General features: G+C 48.6%; 1 protein-coding gene across 5 annotated transcripts in view; it reads left to right on the forward strand.

The window, feature by feature from the left end:
- Positions 1 to 18,776, forward strand: part of LOC122383105 (peptidylprolyl isomerase domain and WD repeat-containing protein 1-like) — a 76,878-nt gene that overhangs the window by 26,239 nt on the left and 31,863 nt on the right. For all 5 annotated transcript variants that reach the window (XM_043369238.1, XM_043369242.1, XM_043369243.1 and 2 more), the window contains exons 8-10: positions 5,085 to 5,203; positions 16,517 to 16,709; positions 17,928 to 18,067. In XM_043369238.1, coding sequence (XP_043225173.1) covers positions 5,085 to 5,203; positions 16,517 to 16,709; positions 17,928 to 18,067 — 452 coding nt within the window. The remainder of the gene's footprint in view (positions 1 to 5,084; positions 5,204 to 16,516; positions 16,710 to 17,927; positions 18,068 to 18,776) is intronic.

The raw sequence follows: 18,776 nt of genomic DNA on the forward strand, positions 1-18,776 counted from the left end.
GGGAGTTCATTGATCGGAAATTTATGCCGATTCCTTTCAATTTTTAAACCCTGATAATCCCTTTAAGGTGCAGTTTTTACAGGTAATGTGGGAAAAAAACTATACATGACGTCAAGTTCTGGTGGAAAGTAAAAAACAAAAAAAAAAACAAATATTGTCAATAAAGATGTAAAAAAACGACATTGCAAGCGCGACAGTACGAGTATGACGGTGCGAATCGTACATCGGAACATTTTCTGTCTTTATTCCTACACTAGGTACGTGGTATCGACGTAGGTATGCTTTCACGACAAAAACGTCGTGATGATGTAATTCTAAAATTTCTGAGGACAGTGGCGGCGGAATAGGGGGTGCAGGGGGTGCAGCTGCACCCCCATCGAAAAACATGGGGGTGCAAACATATCTTTTTGCACCCCCAAAATCCGTACAAGGGGCCCGTCGCACCATCCAATACATTTTCTCCTGAAAACCAGTGATCGGGAACCGAACACTGATGTGGAATCATCCGGGATGTCCAATTATGGTCAGGAGTGTCCCATGCTAGTCTTTGGGGCCCCCACACCGGCTAGAAGTGTCCCGAGCCGCGTTTGGTGCTCCATGCGGCATATGAGGGCCCCAACGACGGCCTCAGAGGGCCCTTTTATGACGATCTCTGAGGGCTCCCACGACTACCTCTGTGCCCTGGGGTCCTACAACGGCCACTAAGGGCCCTCATGACGACCGCTGAGGGTCCCACAGAGACTCCGGGGCCCTTATGAGACTCAGGGGTCATGCTGGCCTCTGAGGGCCCCTATGACAGCCTCTGAGGGCCCTTACGATGATCTCTGAGGGCTCTCGCGACCTCTGTCCTCTGGGGCCCTATAACGACCACTAAGGGCCCTCATGACGACCGCTGAGGGTCCCACAGGATTCCAGGGGCCCGCTGGCCTCTGAGGGCCTCTACGACGGTCTATGAGGGCCCTCGTGACGGACATAGACCTAACTCAAGTCTGAGGGCCCATTTGGCTTCAGACGGCCCAGCGATGGCCTCTGAGGGCCCCCACCCAACCAGGCTGCAGGCAGGGGCTATGCTGGCATTTGAGGGCCCTGCAACGGTCTATTGAGGGCCCTAACGATAGCCTCTAGCGGTCTTACCAAGGCCGCTGAGAGCCCTGCAAAGGTATCTGAGGGCCCATGAAGACCCTCACTATGGCCAAGGACCCTCATGACGACCTCTGATGATCCTCTCGAAGGCTTCTAAAGGCCCTCACAACTTCTGAGAACCCCAGGACGGTCCCTGAGGGGCTGAGGGCCCTGACGACGACCCCTCTGGGCCCTCACGATGGTCTCTAAGACCCAACGCAAGCTCCAAAGGCCCACGCTGGCGTATGAGGGCCCCACGATGGCCTCTGAGGGCCTCGACGCAGTCAGGCTCCAGGGGCCATGCCGCCATGCTGACCTCTGAGGGCCCTTTTGACGGCTTCTAGGGCCTAACGAAGGCTTCAAGGACCAACGCTGGCATCTGAAAAACCCTACGACGGCCTCGGAGGGTCTCAACTCAACGCAGGCAGGTGCCAGGAGACATGCTGGCCTGTGAGGGCCTCGCAGAGTTCAGATTCAGAGGACCCAACGACCTTTGTGGACCTTACGAAATACGAAGGTCTCCGAGAGCTCACGTAGGCTCCTGAAATTCGACACTGATTCTCAGGCCCCATGTCGGCTTGTTGAGGCACTTTATCTGCTCTCGGTGTCCCGTCGCCGGCCTCTGAGAGGCTCAATGTTGGAACTTATGGGACCATGGGCCCTACACCGGCTTTTATGGCCCCTACATCGACTCTTGGGACTCATGACCCATGAAATGTGGGTCTAAGCGGCTTCTAAGAATCCCCATGCTGGTTCTAGTAGCTGCCAGCCGAATATCTGGGCTCACACGCGAGCTCCTGGGACCCCGTGCATACCCCAGGGGTCTACCTGCCTCTAAGACCCCACACATACTTCTGGGGCTCAAACGCTTGTCCCTGAAGACCCCACTGAGACCCCTTTCCTCTATTCAGTCCTCCATACCGGATCTTTAGGCTAAACATCGTCTCCTGTGGCCTCCATCCCGGCTTTATAGTTTTTTTTTTTTTTGGTGGGGGTCCGATGCTGGTTTCTGAGAGCCCTCAAAAGACTTTCGAGCCTATACTGCCTTCTGAAACCTTTCAGCAGCTTTCAAGGGACCGACCCTGATCGGAGGGCTCATTCACTCAGAGGAGTCATGTAGGTCTCTGGAGGAGTATTTATGTGTTCGGTTTCCAAGGGGCTCCTAAACACTAGGTATGTACACTGCAATTTCAAACCTTTTACATAACTTGTGTGTATGGGGATAGTTTTCCAAAATCTTCGTTTTTCATAAATCAATAATAATCACCCCAAAAAAGAAGGGGGGCCCAAAACTTCCCGAGGGGCCCCTTGAGAAAACTTTGCACCCCCATCCAAAATTACCTTCCGCCGCCACTGTCTGAGGATGTCATTATACTTTTCATTGGGGGTGACTTTCCCCGCAACATCACCAATTTGGCCACACTGACTCTGCTCATGTAACCCCGAGCACTGAGTGACACAGCGGCAGTAGCTCAACCATATCGTTCACTCAACCAGTTCTATCTCGCCTGCCATGTTACAGCTACCACCAGCGCAGCTTTACTTCACATTTCACAGCGTCTGACTGCCACATTGTTTACCCATCACTACACTTGTTTTTTCAGCTCCTACACCCATGCTATCTAGCAATAAAATACCAGTATAACGCCTTTTGGGGCGACTAACGGAGCGAGCGAGAGGGTGGGCCTTGCACATGCGAAATTGCGAGGGGGTACCTCCAACTGACTTCTGCATGGCACCCTACTAACCGGTCTCTAGCGATGTGCCAAATTTGGGCACAATCGGCCCACCCGTTCTCGAGATCTGGAAGCGGCACCCTGCACGTGCGCACGTGCAAAATGGGTCCCAACTGACTTGTGCACGGCACCCTACTAACCGGTCCCTAACTGTGTACCAAATTTGAGGGTAATTGGTCGAGCCGTTCTCGAGATCTGGAAACGACCCCTGCACGTGCGCACGTGCAGCAGCGCCCCAACTCTGGCACATGGATATGCAGTGCCTAGTGGGTGCCTAACTACATGCCAACTTTCAGCGCAATCGGCCAAGTAGTTACCGAGATATTGCAACAATTACAAAACGGACACCTCTTCGTTTTGCACGTGGCACGTGCATAAGGGGTCACCCACATGCATCAGGAATAGTCCAATACTTGGTAGAAGGAATGAAGCTACCCTACAAAAATTACCGCGTGTAAATCGGTCAAGTGGTTGCTGAGATATAAGCCTCGCAAAAGCGTGACCACGGCCGGCCGGCCGGCAGGCCGGCCGGCCGCTCATACTCAGAAATTTCCGTTAATCTAAGGAAAGACTACGCTCGCTTCGCTCGCTCCGTAATTATGCAAACACTTCTTATATACCCATGCAAACCCACCACTGTCCAACCGCTCACCAGTGTGGTGACCCCTGACCCCACTGGCGTCTGGCGGTCTGCTGTTGACGGTTTGTTTACTTGGTTCAAGGTTTCAATAAATCGCGTTATTTTTTTTTTTTTTTTTTTGGTAGCAGTAGCAGTAGTAGCACTGCTGATGGATGATGGACTGACATTCATGGGACGAAGGACTTTTTATCAGCTCACAACTTAATATCACGAATATGACAACCTTCTAGTCCTCCATTTATTTCACATTTTCTTTTCAAACACCATATTTTTAGTATTCAAGTTGTAGTTTTTTTAGGGGGGGGGGGCAAAAAGATATGTTTGCCCAGAGGTTTTCCGTTTAGGGGGGCAATTGCCCATTTTGCCCCAACGTAGATCCGCCACTGACCGGCGCACCGTGCCCCCTTTGATTTTGGCATTTTAACATTAGCCCTATGTGCGTTGCATGGAAAGAATGGGACAAAAAGTCGGCAGTGCCCCGGCCCCCTCTCCCTTAATTGAAGATGTTCCGCTGCCACTTTCTGAGAGGGTATAGCCCTTTTTGCACGTATCCCATTGAGAACATGCGCTCTACTGAGGCGCTTGAAGGGACGCCCGTGTTGAACTTTGCGAACACATACTGCAACGCCGGCTCATTGCGGAAGGCCAGTACACTGTAGTGTACACTGAGGCCTTCTTCCGTCTTCAAGTCAGGGCTGCTCAATAATCCACTATTCCGCTGCTGCATTAATGTCTGTGGGTTAGCTGAAAGATCAACCCGCGGTTCGAACAACGAAAAGTAACGGAGGAACGAAGGAACGGACTAAACTGTTAACTTGTAACGGAGGAACGAACAACCAATGTAACGGAAGTTACTTGGTCCGTTACCCTTTTTAAAATGTAACGAGTCCGTTCCTCCGTTCCTAAAAATTGTAACGGCGTTCCGGAACGGAGGAACGGAGGAACGGATCGTGCCCACCTATGCTTCCGGGACATTGCCACTGTTGGGAGTCGGGCCCCTGTATCGGCCCGGTTCCCAGAAACTGCGCCCGCCGCTCGGACCGTGTGGCCGGCCAATCGATCACCGGAACGGGGAACCACGTGTTTGTCCAGCGGCAGCGAACATCGCCCTGCGCCGGAGTCGTGACATTCAGGCTCAATAAAATACCGGCAGCGTTTTCAAATGCACAGGGCAAGCGCTCCTTTTGTGTAATGGATGAATGGCGTCGGTGGTGTTTCCGTAATGTTACATAATGCGGTGCGTTTGACCGACAGCACTGTTTAATGCATTCGCTGTGGTATGCGAGTGGGGGCAACTGGCATTCCATAAATTGACTTCCTGTTGGAGCGCCGCATGATCGTGTTGATTAATTGGACTGTCATGAAAGTTGATTGGCTATTGGAATGTAGCGCAGCAAACTTTTCGTTTGAAAGTTGTTCTTATATCCTGGGCCCTGGCTCAGCGTTTTGTACTTCATTCGACTGTTACAGTGTACTCACTCGGGTCCGTTCAGTACATTTTAGACTGGACTTATGAACTCGATGTCGACTCAAAGCCCGTCACTCTGCCGTGTTTTCACCGGAGCCCTGTCCGCCCGCTCCGTCAGATACGCGTGTTCCGCTTCCTGACGGGTAAGCTGACCCGCGTGCTGGACGAGTCGATCGCGCACTACACGGAGCTCCAGCAGGCCAAGCAGCAGGTGCCCAGCATGGAGTTCGGCAAACGGTGAGCCGCGCGGCGCGCCACAGGCTGTGACGAGGCTGCGCTCATGGGGGTGGGGGAGATGGAACACTGACGGTGGTACGGCACACGTGGTACTTGCAAAGCATTGGTATCGGTACATAAATTATCGTATCTGGTTAAGAATCAGCCGCAAGTGGTGGATGGAGATAAACATTGTGTTATTAAAGTTTTCCGTTCTTACTTTTCGCTTTACTTGTGGCGTTCGTTTGACGACAATGTTTAATATTGGGGTTGCCGGCTGCGACCGTTCTTTGAGCCTGTCTTGCCAGCCATTTTCGATCGTTGTTTGCCTTTAGGTTAAGCGATGAATTGAGTGAGTCCATTTTTCGGTGTCATCCGTCATAGTTTGGCTGATTTGTGCATCACGGCGCAGCTGCTTTCTGAATAGTTGGCCTGGTTTGTGTGGCCATCAGTTTCAACTGAGGCCGGGCGAGACTGGGTTTGGCATGCTCCGCGGGGCATGAGGTATTGATTATGTATGGGTGGAACGGAGGGGACTGGGGTTGCTGCTAAATGTCCTTTGTTCACTCTCAACGTTAAAGATTTGCACATTTATTTCGTTTCGTTTTTATGCCATGCTAAATGCCTGACACATAATAACTTTTTCACTGAGGACTATGTTGTAATCGGGTTTGAATGTCCCCCTGCCTAATATTGGTGTTTGCTGCTGTGTGTCCGTGTTAACCAGCGGGTGTCGGTATTTGTTTTCTGGTATCAGCTTTTGTTGTCAGATATTTGTATTTTTGTCTGTCGGTGATTCTTACCAATTGTCGGTGCTGGGCCTCGTTTCATAAAAGGAATTACTTACGGCGTTCCGTCAATTATGCCAGATTTGGCGTATTTGATGCCAATTCGGTTTCATAAAACTGGAGACCGGAGTAATTCACGTCATCGAAATTACGGAGCTTCATTTACGGCAAATGCTCGATTCCGGACCAATTGATGCCATTTGGGTTTCATAAAACGACGTAATTAACGCCAAATATTTTATCAAGCTCTTGATATCAGTGGTGTAAACTACGCACAAAAATGTTGCGTGATTTTGAATTAATGTGAAGATTCGAAGCTAATTTTTAATATATTTTATAATGTTGAGCCCGGTGAGGAAGAAAGAACAGCCAAAATGAGAAAAAGAAACTGCAAATCTTCTGTACCAGTCACTTTTTGTGGCCACTATCGGGAATTTTGTTTATTCGCCGCGCCGCGCCACTTTCGTAGCTAGGCACTTCTGCTTAGCTGGCTTTCTGCTGTTTTTAATATGTTGTTTTAATAAAGGATGGTAATCAATATCAATTTTGTTTTTTCATAAATAATTTTTAAGATTTAAATTCAACGTAATTGTTTTATAATTTCTCGGAAAAAATAAGTGTTGACATGAAATTGTAATTTGTAGGACGCTTGATAAATTACGGCAACTACGCAAATGTGCTTAGTTACGGAGGTGTAAACATTTCCAGTTGTGACTTTGTGAAACGGCTTTATTTGCGCTCCGTAGTTTGAAAGGGTGTGAATTACGGAAAGGTGTAAGTTACGGCAGAGCTTTATGAAACGAGGCCCTGGGCCTCGTTTCATAAAACTCTGCCGTAACTTACACCTTTCCGTATTTCACACCCTCTCAAACTACGGAGCGTAAATTAAGCCGTTTCACAAAGCCAAAACTGGAATTGTTTACACCTCCGTAACTAAGCACATTTGCGTAGTTACCGTAGTTTATCAAGTGTCCTACAAATTACAATTTCATGTCAACACTTATTTTTTACGATAAATTATAAAACAATTATGTTGAATTTAAATCTTAAAAATTATTTATGAAAAAACAAAATTGATATTGATGACCATCCTTTATTAAATCAATATATTGAAAACAGCAGGAAGCCAGCTAAGCAGAAGTGCCTAACTACGAAAGTGGCGCGGCGCGGCGAATAAACAAAATTCCGATAGTGGCCACAAAAAGCGACTGGTACAGAAGATTTGCAGTTTCTTTTTCTCATTTTGGCTGTTCTTTCTTCCTCACCGGGCTCAACATTATAAAATATATCAAAAAATAGCTTCGAATCTTCACATCAATTCAAATTCACGCAACATTTTTGTGCGTAAATTACACCACTGATATCAAGAGCTTGATAAAATATTTGGCGTTAATTACGTCGTTTTATGAAACCCAAATGGCATCAATTGGTCCGGAATGGAGCATTTGCCGTAAATGAAGCTCCGTAATTTCGATGGCGTGAATTACTCCGGTCTCCGGCTTTATGAAACCGAATTGGCATCAAATACGCCAAATCTGGCATAATTGACGGAACGCCGTAAGTAATTCCTTTTATGAAACGAGGCCCTGGTCTGCATATATCGATGCCTTTTCACTAAGTTTATCCGTTTGTCACCAGGGCCTCGTTTCATAAAAGGAATTACTTACGGCGTTGCGTTAATTATGCCAGATTTGGCGTATTTGATGCCAATTCGGTTTCATAAAGCCGGAGACCGGAGTAATTCACGCCATCGAAATTACGGAGCTTCATTTACGGCAAATGCTCGATTCCGGACCAATTGATGCCAGTTGGGTTTCATGAAACGACGTAATTAACGCCAAATATTTTATCAAGTTCTTGATATCAGTGGAGTAAACTACGCACAAAAATGTTGCGTGAATTTGAATTAATGTGAAGATTCGAAGCTAATTTTTAATATATTTTATAATATTGAGCCCAGTGAGGAAGAAAGAACAGCCAAAATGAGAAAAAGAATCTGCAAATCTTCTGTACCAGTCGCTTTTTGTGGCCACTATCGGAATTTTGTTTATTCGCCGCGCCGCGCCACTTTCGTTGTTAGGCACTTCTGCTTAGCTGGCTTTCTGCTGTTTTCAATATATTGATTTAATAAAAGACTAGAGGTACAGGTTTACGCGATAACTGTATGTTTTGATTTATGTTATGTTACGGGTGCATTGGTTTGGGTGATTGACTTGTATTTTTAGATGTATTATTTGGATAGATTTGGGTAGCCGTTTTTAATTAAACTGTAAGGGTTGGTGATAGGTGCGGGGTGTTCAAGTGTTTTGTTGGTTAGGCCCTTTTTTTAACTTAACCCTACCCCTACCCTACCCTACCCTACCCTACCCTACCCTACCCCTACCCTACCCTACCCCTACCCTAACCTACCCTACCCTACCCCTACACTACCCTACCCTAACCTACCCTACATTACCCTACCCTACCCTACCCCTACACTACCCTACCATACCCTACCCTACCCTACCCTAACCTACCCTAAACTACCCTACCCTACCCCTGCACTACCTACCCTACCCTACCCTAACCTACACTACCCTACCCTACCCTACCCTACAATCCCCTACCCTACCCTACCCTACCCTACCTTACAATCCCCTACTCTACCCTACCCTACCCGCGTATTTACAAATTGCAACCGAGCTCCGCCGTAGGGTATTTTATTTCCGCCGTAGTGTATTTCACTTGGGGGATTTTCTACCATACATCTGCCTGAGCTTAGGGTAATTACAATTTGTCGGCGACGTTAAAAAATGATGCACTTTTTTCGCAGTATAGGATATCGCATGTGCATATTTCTGCCTTTTTGGGTGCGCTTTATCGGTTTTTCGTGAGTAACTCGTGTAAAAACCGTCCGATCGCGACGAAAATTTCAATGCCCCCGATTTTATCAATTTTACACCTACCCTGAAAATTTCATGACCCTGACCTAAATGACCTTTGACCTGTGACCTATTTCTCGAGACCATGTTTGGCCCGAATCGCGATTCGGCGTATGCCGGATCGCATTAGCCGCGCGGTTGCAGTCTTCACGTGGTTTCAAGCGTTGAAACATGTGATATGATGCTGGTCCCATGCATTAGGGTGGGTGTCAAGGTCACCTGAAGGTCAGGTCAGCTCAATGACCTTTGATGACCTCGGTTCCTTTTTCGAGTTTTACATGTTTCTAGGCTAGTTTTTGGAGCTGATTTCGAATTTAGCAACTATTTGAACATTACAGGGGGTGTAACGAAATTATCCGGACACCTTTCTTCCCGCTGTAATTAAAAAGCAAAACAATCTGGTACTTTTTCTTTTAACTGGGCTTGTAGCCACCTTTCATAAAAACACAGTGGTGAATGTTCTGGAGCATTTCAGCCAATGAATCCTCCAGCACACTTGCTTTGATGCGGACCAACGCCGTCTAAACCTGTGCCTGCGGTTGAGCAGTGCTTATGGCGGGTGGCTCTTCATAACCTCCTGCTGAACAAGAGCCCACAGGTTTTCGATTGAATTGGGATCGCGACTTTTTCCAAGTCATAAGCGTTAGCCCAGAATGATTGAAGGTTCTATCGGCATCACTTCCCGTTCTTTTAGGGACTTTTAAGTAGCGCGCCGCCCCGCATGAAGACAGCGTGGCTTGAATCAGTATCAGGCATCAGTGCGCGTTCAGAAATCGTGCCCTCCTATGCCGTCTGGTTGAGCGCCTCCAATCATGCTCCACCACCTTTCCTGGAAAAGCTCCACCCTTGCCTATGGGGCAAAATATAAGGGACAAAACACAAAACAAGACAGATAAAAACAAAGCAAAATTAACTCATTACCTAATGAAATTCAGGCTGGAGCAAAAACATAGGGAATAGGTATCTATGTCAAATTAGAATGAAAGATTAAAATCAACCTGACCAGGCCTTACGGTCTGACCTGGTCCTAACCACCTTACTTCGCCTAACTTAACCCAATTCAACCTAGCCTACCACAACACTGCAGAGGTACCTTCCCGGAAAAATGACGCCCAGGGAGGTGACTGTCCAACTTATTGGAATACTACCATGATTGCTTGTCAAAATGTGTGTCATCATGCTATTGTTTGACAAGTGACCTATAATAAATGTGATATTAAACAATTATCTCCTGACTGTTGACTGTTGAGTGGTCAAAATATTCAAATAATCAGGGTACAATGCTGTGCATTGTGCACACTAATCATGTTGTTTTTGTGTAGGTCCTCTGCACATTGTTGTGTGCACTGCTATGTGCACAAAAAAGTGACTGGTGCACAAAAAAAATGACTGGTGGTACATGACAAAACAAAAGGTTGTGCAACTGTGAAGTTCATGCCCTTGGTCAAGCTGGTGCCAAATGCCTATAGCTATAGCAGGATCAGTGAGGGTTGTAGACATGCTACATACATTGTGCAATGTGCATTGAAGATATTGGCACAAAGTTCATCCGTAATTACTATGCTTAACAACTAATGTAGGAAGCGACATAAATGCCCAGATGATAAAACTCTCTGGTCAACATCACACAAATTTATTGACATACTTTGCAGGTACATATTTACATTCATGGCAAATACTTTCGATTTGATTCAGAAACTAGTTGCTAGTAAGCTTGCATTTTTGTAGGTACAACAACGACCATATATTAAATCATAAAAACCTTCTCATGGCATTCATCACATACCTACCTTTTTACCGAACAAGTACCTAGCTACCATACAATGATTCTAAAAAAAAAAAATCAGCAATCCATCTATGTCTCAACTGACACAATGAATTTGAAATACCCTAACAAAACCTATAACTGTACATAAGAAGAATGCAATACTATGTACAAGAACTATGAATTTCTGAAGTTATTCTCACATGCTGGAGTGTTGAAACGGTAAATGTCAAGTTTAAGTCCTAAGAAGATTTCATTGATAAATTTTTCATATTTTTACATTATTTGACATCCTGAATCCAAAAATGATACTCATGTGTCTCGCAAATAAAAGAAAAAAACATAATCAAACCTGACCTAACCTTACCTACTTACCTATAACCTACCAACCTACAACCTACAAACCTACCCTAACCTAACCTAACCTACAAACCTACCTACCTACAACCTAAAACCTACAAACCTACAACCTAACCTAACCTAAAACCTAAAATTTTTGCTGTTTCATATTTGTATCAAAAGCGCCACAGTTGTAATTAGGACCTAAACTTGACATATACCGTTGAAACTCTACTTTTGTCGTCCATTTCCACGTTTGATTGTCGCCATCACAATCATATCAAACTGTTTTCGTTCTTCAGTCACAAGCTTTCGCACAAATCTTGAATTTTTATGCATCATCTTGAACCATGCTCCAGTCTTTCCAACAAGGTACAAGGTAACATTGAAGCAATTTTGATTTGTTATAACAGCTTCAGATCATGATAGGCTTGAGGTTTGTTACACCATTTGCCAGACAAATCTCTACAAAATGTGTATCAATTCCCAAACTAAGTAATTGATCATATCAGTATTATGTTTATATAAAGAAACTCAAATAATCCACAAATTGTTATTGAAACACCCCCACTTCAAGAATTCACAGCAAATAACAGTACAAGCAAGTACAAGTACAGAAGCTAACAAACATTGCGCCAGATTTCGTATGAAACGCGCCATCGTCCTGAAGTTTCTACCACAGACGGTAGTTCAACCGCAGCCGTAGTGCGAAAACCCCTGCCCACCTTACCCCACGGCGGAGCTCGGTTGCAATTTGTAAATACGCACCCTACCCTACCCTACCCTACCCTACCCTACCCTTCCCTACCCCTACACTACCCTACACTACCCCTACACTACCCTACCCTACCCCCACACTACCCTACTCTACCCTACTCTACCCTACCCTACCTACGCTACCCTACAATCCCCTACCCTACCCTACAATCCCCTACCCTACCCTACCCTACCCTACCCTAACCTTACACTACCCTACCCTACCCTACACTACCCCTACACTACCCTACCCTACTCTACCCTACCCTACCCTACCCTACCCTACCCTACAATCCCCTACCCTACCCTACCCTACCCTACAATCCCCTACCCTACCCTACCCTACCCTACCATACCCTACACTACCAAGTTTCAGCTAAATCGGCCCAGAAACGGCTGAGATATTGCAAGAACAAATTAATTGTATTTACTGGCGAATCCCCTTGGCGAGCGGTGCCTTGTGTCGGCCTTCGTTGTCAAAGGTCAACGACCTCCCGGCTCTGATGCTTTTCACTCAGTTTTTTAAGCGAACAACTGAGCCTAAAGCACGTGCCTTCTGCTCGGCGCCGGTCGCGGCCCCACCACGTGCACACCGCTGAACCCACCCCCTCGAAAATTTAATACGACAAATGAGTGCACGCGTCCGACTTACAGCGAAAATTTCACCCCCGTAGCCCTTACCGTTCCCGAGCAATAGCCTGTTGCCGATTCTAGTGTAAACCCTATGGCACACCACGTGAGCACGCGCCACGGGCGCACCCCCGGCCGCATCGTGCCCAAAATTTAATACGACCTGTTGAATGACGTGACCCACGAGTCGTGAAAATTTCACCCTCCTGCATGAATCGACGGCGCCGCAATAAGCCTTTTTGGGAGTAACCGGCGGCGGACTTTTTAGGATTTATAAATAGTAGATGGTTATCAATATCAATGTTGTTTTTTCATAAATAATTTTTAAGATTTAAATTAAACATAATTGTTTTATAATTTCTCGTAAAAAAAGTAAGTGTTGACATGAAGTTGTAATTTGTAGGACGCTTGGTAAATTACGGTAACTACGCAAATGTGCTTAGTTACGGAGGTGTAAACAATTCCAGTTGTGGCTTTGTGAAACCGCTTCATTTGCGCTCCGTAGTTTGAAGGGGTGTGAATCACGGAAAGGTGTAAGTTACGGCCGAGTTTTATGAAACGAGGCCCTGGGCCTCGTTTCATAAAGCTCTGCCGTAACTTACACCTTTCCGTAATTCACACCCTTTCAAACTACGGAGCGCAAATAAAGCCGTTTCACAAAGCCACAACTGGAATTGTTTACACCTCCGTAACTAACAGGGGCGGTCGCAGACTTGGAGTTTGGGGGGGCCAACTTGTCAAAGGGGCCCCTGCGCTGACCCGGGGGGCCCGGTGCTAGCTTAAAGGGGCCCACGGACGTAGTGCACGGGTGCAGAAATCCAGGCCATGGCCGGTGAAGCGGGGGGGGGGGGGTAGTGAGCGGCACCCGAGAGGAGGCTCATTGCGAAATGCGAGCTTTGAGGGTGTACCATGTCGAAAAGGTACCGATAAGTGCATTTTGAAACATTGATATTGTCAATAATTCACGCAACTGTGAATGGACTACCGCAAAAGTAAAGGCGGCGCGGCTAACTTTGCCATTTTCTAAGATCATCGTGCTAAAACTTTTGACAGTGGGTCATCGGTATCTGTTCACTGTTCAATCACATGTGTTCCGTTTCATCTTTTTTTTTGTTTTTACTTGAGCACAAATGTAAGTTTTGAAGGCCATTACAGTAGCCAATACTTCGGAAGATGGATAGTGGGCCAAATATCCTAAATTTGTCGTGCTGCATGGAAAGTAGTGTTGCTGAGAAAAGGGGGTGTTGTTCCAGATTACTGTGGATGCAGAATGCATTGTCTGCACCCACTGCAGAATTATTGTTGGTGCAACTGCGCCCACTGCACCCATGGTTCCTACACTTATGGGCCCATCGATAGCGCTTCGGCAATACCTATCGCCTAGAGGCTGCAATGGGGCCCTTAGAGTACGGTGTCAGACCCCCCAGAGGCCGGCGTTGGACCCAAGGGTCAGCGAAGGGCCTCAAAGGCCCCAGGTAGGGCCCCAAAGGCTGATGTGGGCCTTCAGAGGCAAGTGCGTGACGCCCAAAGGTAAGGCTTGAGCCCCCCCCCCCCCCAGAGAACATAATAGGGCCATCAAAGGCCGGTGTGGGTACAGGGCCTGCAAAGGGCAGTTTGAGACCATCAGAGACCGAATTGGGCACTCAAAGGCTAATGTGGGTCCTTACAGGCCAGCATGGAGCCCTCAGAGGTTACCGTGGGGCTCTAAAAGACCGACATGGGCCGGCGTTGGACCCCAGAGGCCAGTAGAGGGCCGTCAAAGGCCAAGATGGGCCCTCAGAGACCGATGCGGGCCCTTAGAGGCCGGCATCGGGTCTTCAGAATCCAGTGTGGGGGGCCCTCAGAGGCTAATGTGAGCCCTTACAGGCCAGCATGGGGCCCTCAAAGGTCAGAATAGGACCCTAAAAGACCGGCATGGGCCGGTGTTGGGCCCCAGAGGCCAGTGGAGGGTCCTCAAAGGCCAAGATGGGCCCTCAGACGCCAATGCGGGCCCTGAGCGGCCGGCATCGGGTCTTCAGAAGCCCGTGCGGGCCCTCAGAGACTAAGGTGGGTCCTTACAGGCCAGCACGGGCCCTCAGAGGTCAGTGTGGGGCCCTAAAAGACCGGCATGGGCCGGCGTTGGACCCCAGAGGCCAACAGAAGGCCCTCAAAGTCCAACATGGGCCCTCATAAGCCGATGCTGACCCTTAGAGGCCGGCATCGGGTCTTATGAATCCAGGGGGCCTCAAAGGCTAATGTGAGCCCTTACAGGCCAGCATGGGGCCCTCAAAGGTCAGAATGGGACCCTAAAAGACTGGCATTGGCCGGTGTTGGACCCCAGAGGCCAGCAGAGGGCCCTCAAAAGCCAAGATGGGCCCTCAGAGGATGATGCGGGCCCTTAGATGCCGGCATCGGGTCTTCAGAATACAGTGCGGGGTCCACAAAGGCTAATGTGTGTCCTTACAGACCAGCATGGGGCCCTCAGAGGTCAGTGTGGGGCCCTAAAAGACCGGCATGGGCCGGCGTTGAATCCCAGAGGCCAGCGGAGGGCCCTCAAAGGCCAAGATGGGCCCTCAGACGCTGATGCGGGCCCTGAGCGGCCGGCATTGGGTCTTCAGAATCCAGTGCGGGGGTCCTCAGAGGCTAATGTGGGTCCTTACAGGCCAGCATGGGGCCCTCAGAGGTCAGTATGGGGCCCTAAAAGGCCGGCATGGGCCGGCGTTGGACACCAGAGACCAGCGGCGGAGGGCCCTCAAAGGCCAAGATGGGCCCCCAGAGGCCGATGCGGGCTCTTAGAGGCCGGCATCGGGTCTCCAGAATCCAGTGCGGGGGCTCTCAGAGGCTAATGTGGGTCCTTACAGGCCAGCCAGCATGGGGCCCTCAGAGGTCAGTATGGGGCCCTAAAAGGACGGCATGGGCCGGCGTTGGACACCAGAGACCAGCAGAGGGCCCTCAAAGGCCAAGATGGGCCCCCAGAGGCCGATGCGGGCTCTTAGAGGCCGGCATCGGGTCTTCAGAATCCAGTGCGGGGCCCTCAGAGACACTTAAAGTCTAGTCTTGGGACTCGAGAGACAGAAATGAGGCCACCAGAGGCCGGTGTGAGGCTCTCAGACGCCGGCTGGGCCCTTGAGGCCGGTTTAGGGGCCCTCAAAGGCCAGTGGAGGGCCCTCAGAGGTCAATGTGGGTCCTCAGCGGTCAATGTGGACGCTTGACCGCCACTGAAGGGCCCTCAGAGGTCAGTGTAGGACCCTCAAAGACTGGTATGGGAGCTGCTAATAGCTGGCGTGGGTTTCTCGAGCCTCGTGACAATCGAATACGGGCCAGGGCCCCATACGGCCATGGGGGCCCATCGGTTGTTTGGGGGGGGGGCCAAATGATATGATGGCCCCCCCTGATTTGGCTTTGGGGGGGGCCATGGCCCTGATGGCCCCCCCCCCCCTGCGACCGCCACTGGTAACTAAGCACATTTGCGTAGTTACCGTAATTTATCAAGCGTCCTACAAATTACAATTTCATGTCAACACTTATTTTTTTACGAGAAATTATAAAACAATTATGTTAAATTTAGATCTTAGAAATTATTTATGAAAAAACAAAATTTATATTGATGACCATCCTTTATTAAAACAATATATTAAAAACAGCAGAAAGCCAGCAGAAGCAGAAGTGCCTAACTACGAAAGTGGCGCGGCGCGGCGAATAAACAAAATTCCGATAGTGGCCACAAAAAGCGACTGGTACAGAAGATTTGCAGTTTCTTTTTCTCTTTTTGGCTGTTCTTTCTTCCTCACCGGGCTCAACGTTATGAAATATATCAAAAACTAGCTTCAAATCTTCACATTAATTCAAAATCACGCAACATTTTTGTGCGTAGTTTACACCACTGATATCAAGAGCTTGATAAAATATTTGGCGTTAATTACGTCGTTTTATGAAACCCAAATGGCATCAATTGGTCCGGAATCGAGCATTTGCCGTAAATGAAGCTCCGTACTTTCGATGACGTGAATTACTCCGGTCTCCGGCTTTATGAAACCGAATTGGCATCAAATACGCCAAATCTGGCATAATTGACGGAACTCCGTAAGTAATTCCTTTTATGAAACGAGGCCCATATATCCGATTTTCACAACGTGCCGTCGTGTGTCTGTCACAGTATGGCTGTAGAGCGGGAGCTGGAAAAGTCGTCGGCGCTGAACCTGAGCACCGTGCTGTTTGACGAGAGTGGCCACTTCCTGATGTACGCCACCATGCTGGGCGTCAAGCTCATCAACCTGCACACCAACCGGCTGGTGAAGCTCATCGGGAAGCCGGAGAACGTGCGCTTCCTGCAGCTGGCGCTCTTCCAGGTGCGTGTCACGAGTCTCCAGCTGATTAATCGGGGTCGGTGATGCATAGGCTGTGTGTCTTGAGCCACTGGTAAATAAAATACGTCTTCAGCTCAAGTGAATTAGTTATCGAACATTCTCACGTCTCCCTGTGCAGTGAAGTCGTTATTGTAAGTTACTTTTCGCTGTTCTCAAAATACCCGATATCGGATGCTCTTGGATGCCTCGTATTTCTCGAACCAACCCGGCATAGTTGTGGGCCATTTTACGTGGCAGCTCATCGGTAGGGCACAGATGTGGTCACATTTTTGTCGTGCCTCTAGTTCCACTTCTGAACACTTTTCTGTATGACGGATGGTGATGCTGGATTCCAATCGAAACACAAGCTCCTGCCAGCTTTCTTCAATTAGACATTTTGATCCGTCGGGATGAGTTTCCTTCCTTCTTCTTTGTTTTGAATGGCGATAGCTCCGTTATTGCCAGCACGATAGTGTATGATTTATTGGACCATCAGAGTGTTTTACAGCTCTAATGTCTGCCGATTTCTCCGGTAAACAAGCACATTATTCACCTTGGTGTCTTTTTTGTGATTGGCGCGGCGTGAAAGGGAGTGTGTCCACTGCGAGTTGCAGCTCTGAACGAACTCACTTCGGCGAACTGAACACTTTCGCGTGCCGTTTGCAGTTGTCGGCTGCATATGGATGAACTTGTAAAATGTCGGTGAAAGGCGAGTAATATTTACACTCGAGGTACTGGTAACGAACGAATGACATTGGCTTGCATGGCAACTGCGGCTAGTATAGGAGGTTGTGGGCACACATGCTGAATGGCAGTGAATTATCATATCAGTCGTGAGCCGATGCCATTCGTCCGTGGTTCGCATTGTTGCTGCTGCCAGTAACTGACTGGTGAGTGGTGACTGGTGCTTGCAGCTCAGCTATATCTGACTTCGACTATCTTATCTCTTCGCTGTGCGCGCTACCTAACTCAGAGTAGGATACCAATGTGCGTATTCAGCAGATGTCTAATGATCTAATCCTGGACAAGCTGACTGAGGTATTTTCGGACGTCAGGGCCGTTATATTTTTTGCCACCTTGTGTAAAACTGCAATAATTTCGAAAATTGAATTACATTTCTAAAGCGATTTTATCATTGCCATGATCCCTAGCAGGGTCCCGCGGAGCGGCCGCCGCCGTCCCGTCTGACTGTCCCGTGACGTGGCGCTCCGCCTGCCGCAGGGAAAGCCGAAGAAGCTGGTCCAGTCGTCAGTGACCATGGAGATGGAGGCGTCCGATAACCCGACGCTGGAGGCCACCGCGCCGGACCCCACCCTCTTCTGCACCGGCTTCAAGAAGAACCGCTTCTACCTGTTCTCGCGGTGGGTGCCCGTCCCGCGGGGCTCGCCGGGGCTCGTCCCTCCCGTCCGCCGCCCCCGGGGCCCGGTCGGGGCTCGTCCCGTCCCGTCCGCCGCCCCCGGGCCCGGTCGGGGCTCGGAGGAGACGATACTCCGAGCGGAACAACAAAGCTGGCCCGGTGCCGGGGCGCGCCGCCGCGCCCCGGCCGACCTGTTAGTGTTGGCGCCGCGCGTGTTTTCACAGTTTCTTGGGGTGGTGATCTAACCTACTGGCTTCACTGGCGCCGCGTCTGCGGGGATCATATTATCAGTCACCGCTGTCTGGCCGGGATGTGCGCGTGGTTTACTTTACCGTCGGAAGATGGATCATAACGGCTGCGGTTTCAGAGGAAGCAGTATTTTCTATTCAAAGGTGTTTGACCTGAAATCTAGCTTCCCGCTTTGGCACTATATTTTCGTTAGGACAATCTCACGTATAAAACATGTGGATTGATGTGCGAGGCATATGCCATCTAACGCTTCGGTTATATGTTTACTTCATGTTTCACTTGTGATCTTTTACTTATCTTGAAGGATATCTGATTTTATAGTTTTGTTACGCTGTTACGGGATGTGCATCTCCAGCTATTTAACCATACCTTCTCAAACCTTTGCTTACCCAGACCATATAATGTGTCATGTCTACATATACCGTCTCCTCACGCTATAACCACCCATCCCGCTCTCCCACCAG

Source organism: Amphibalanus amphitrite, unplaced genomic scaffold (assembly GCF_019059575.1).
Source record: "Amphibalanus amphitrite isolate SeventyFive unplaced genomic scaffold, NRLGWU_Aamphi_draft 000155F_arrow, whole genome shotgun sequence".
NCBI lineage: Eukaryota > Metazoa > Arthropoda > Thecostraca > Balanomorpha > Balanidae > Amphibalanus > Amphibalanus amphitrite.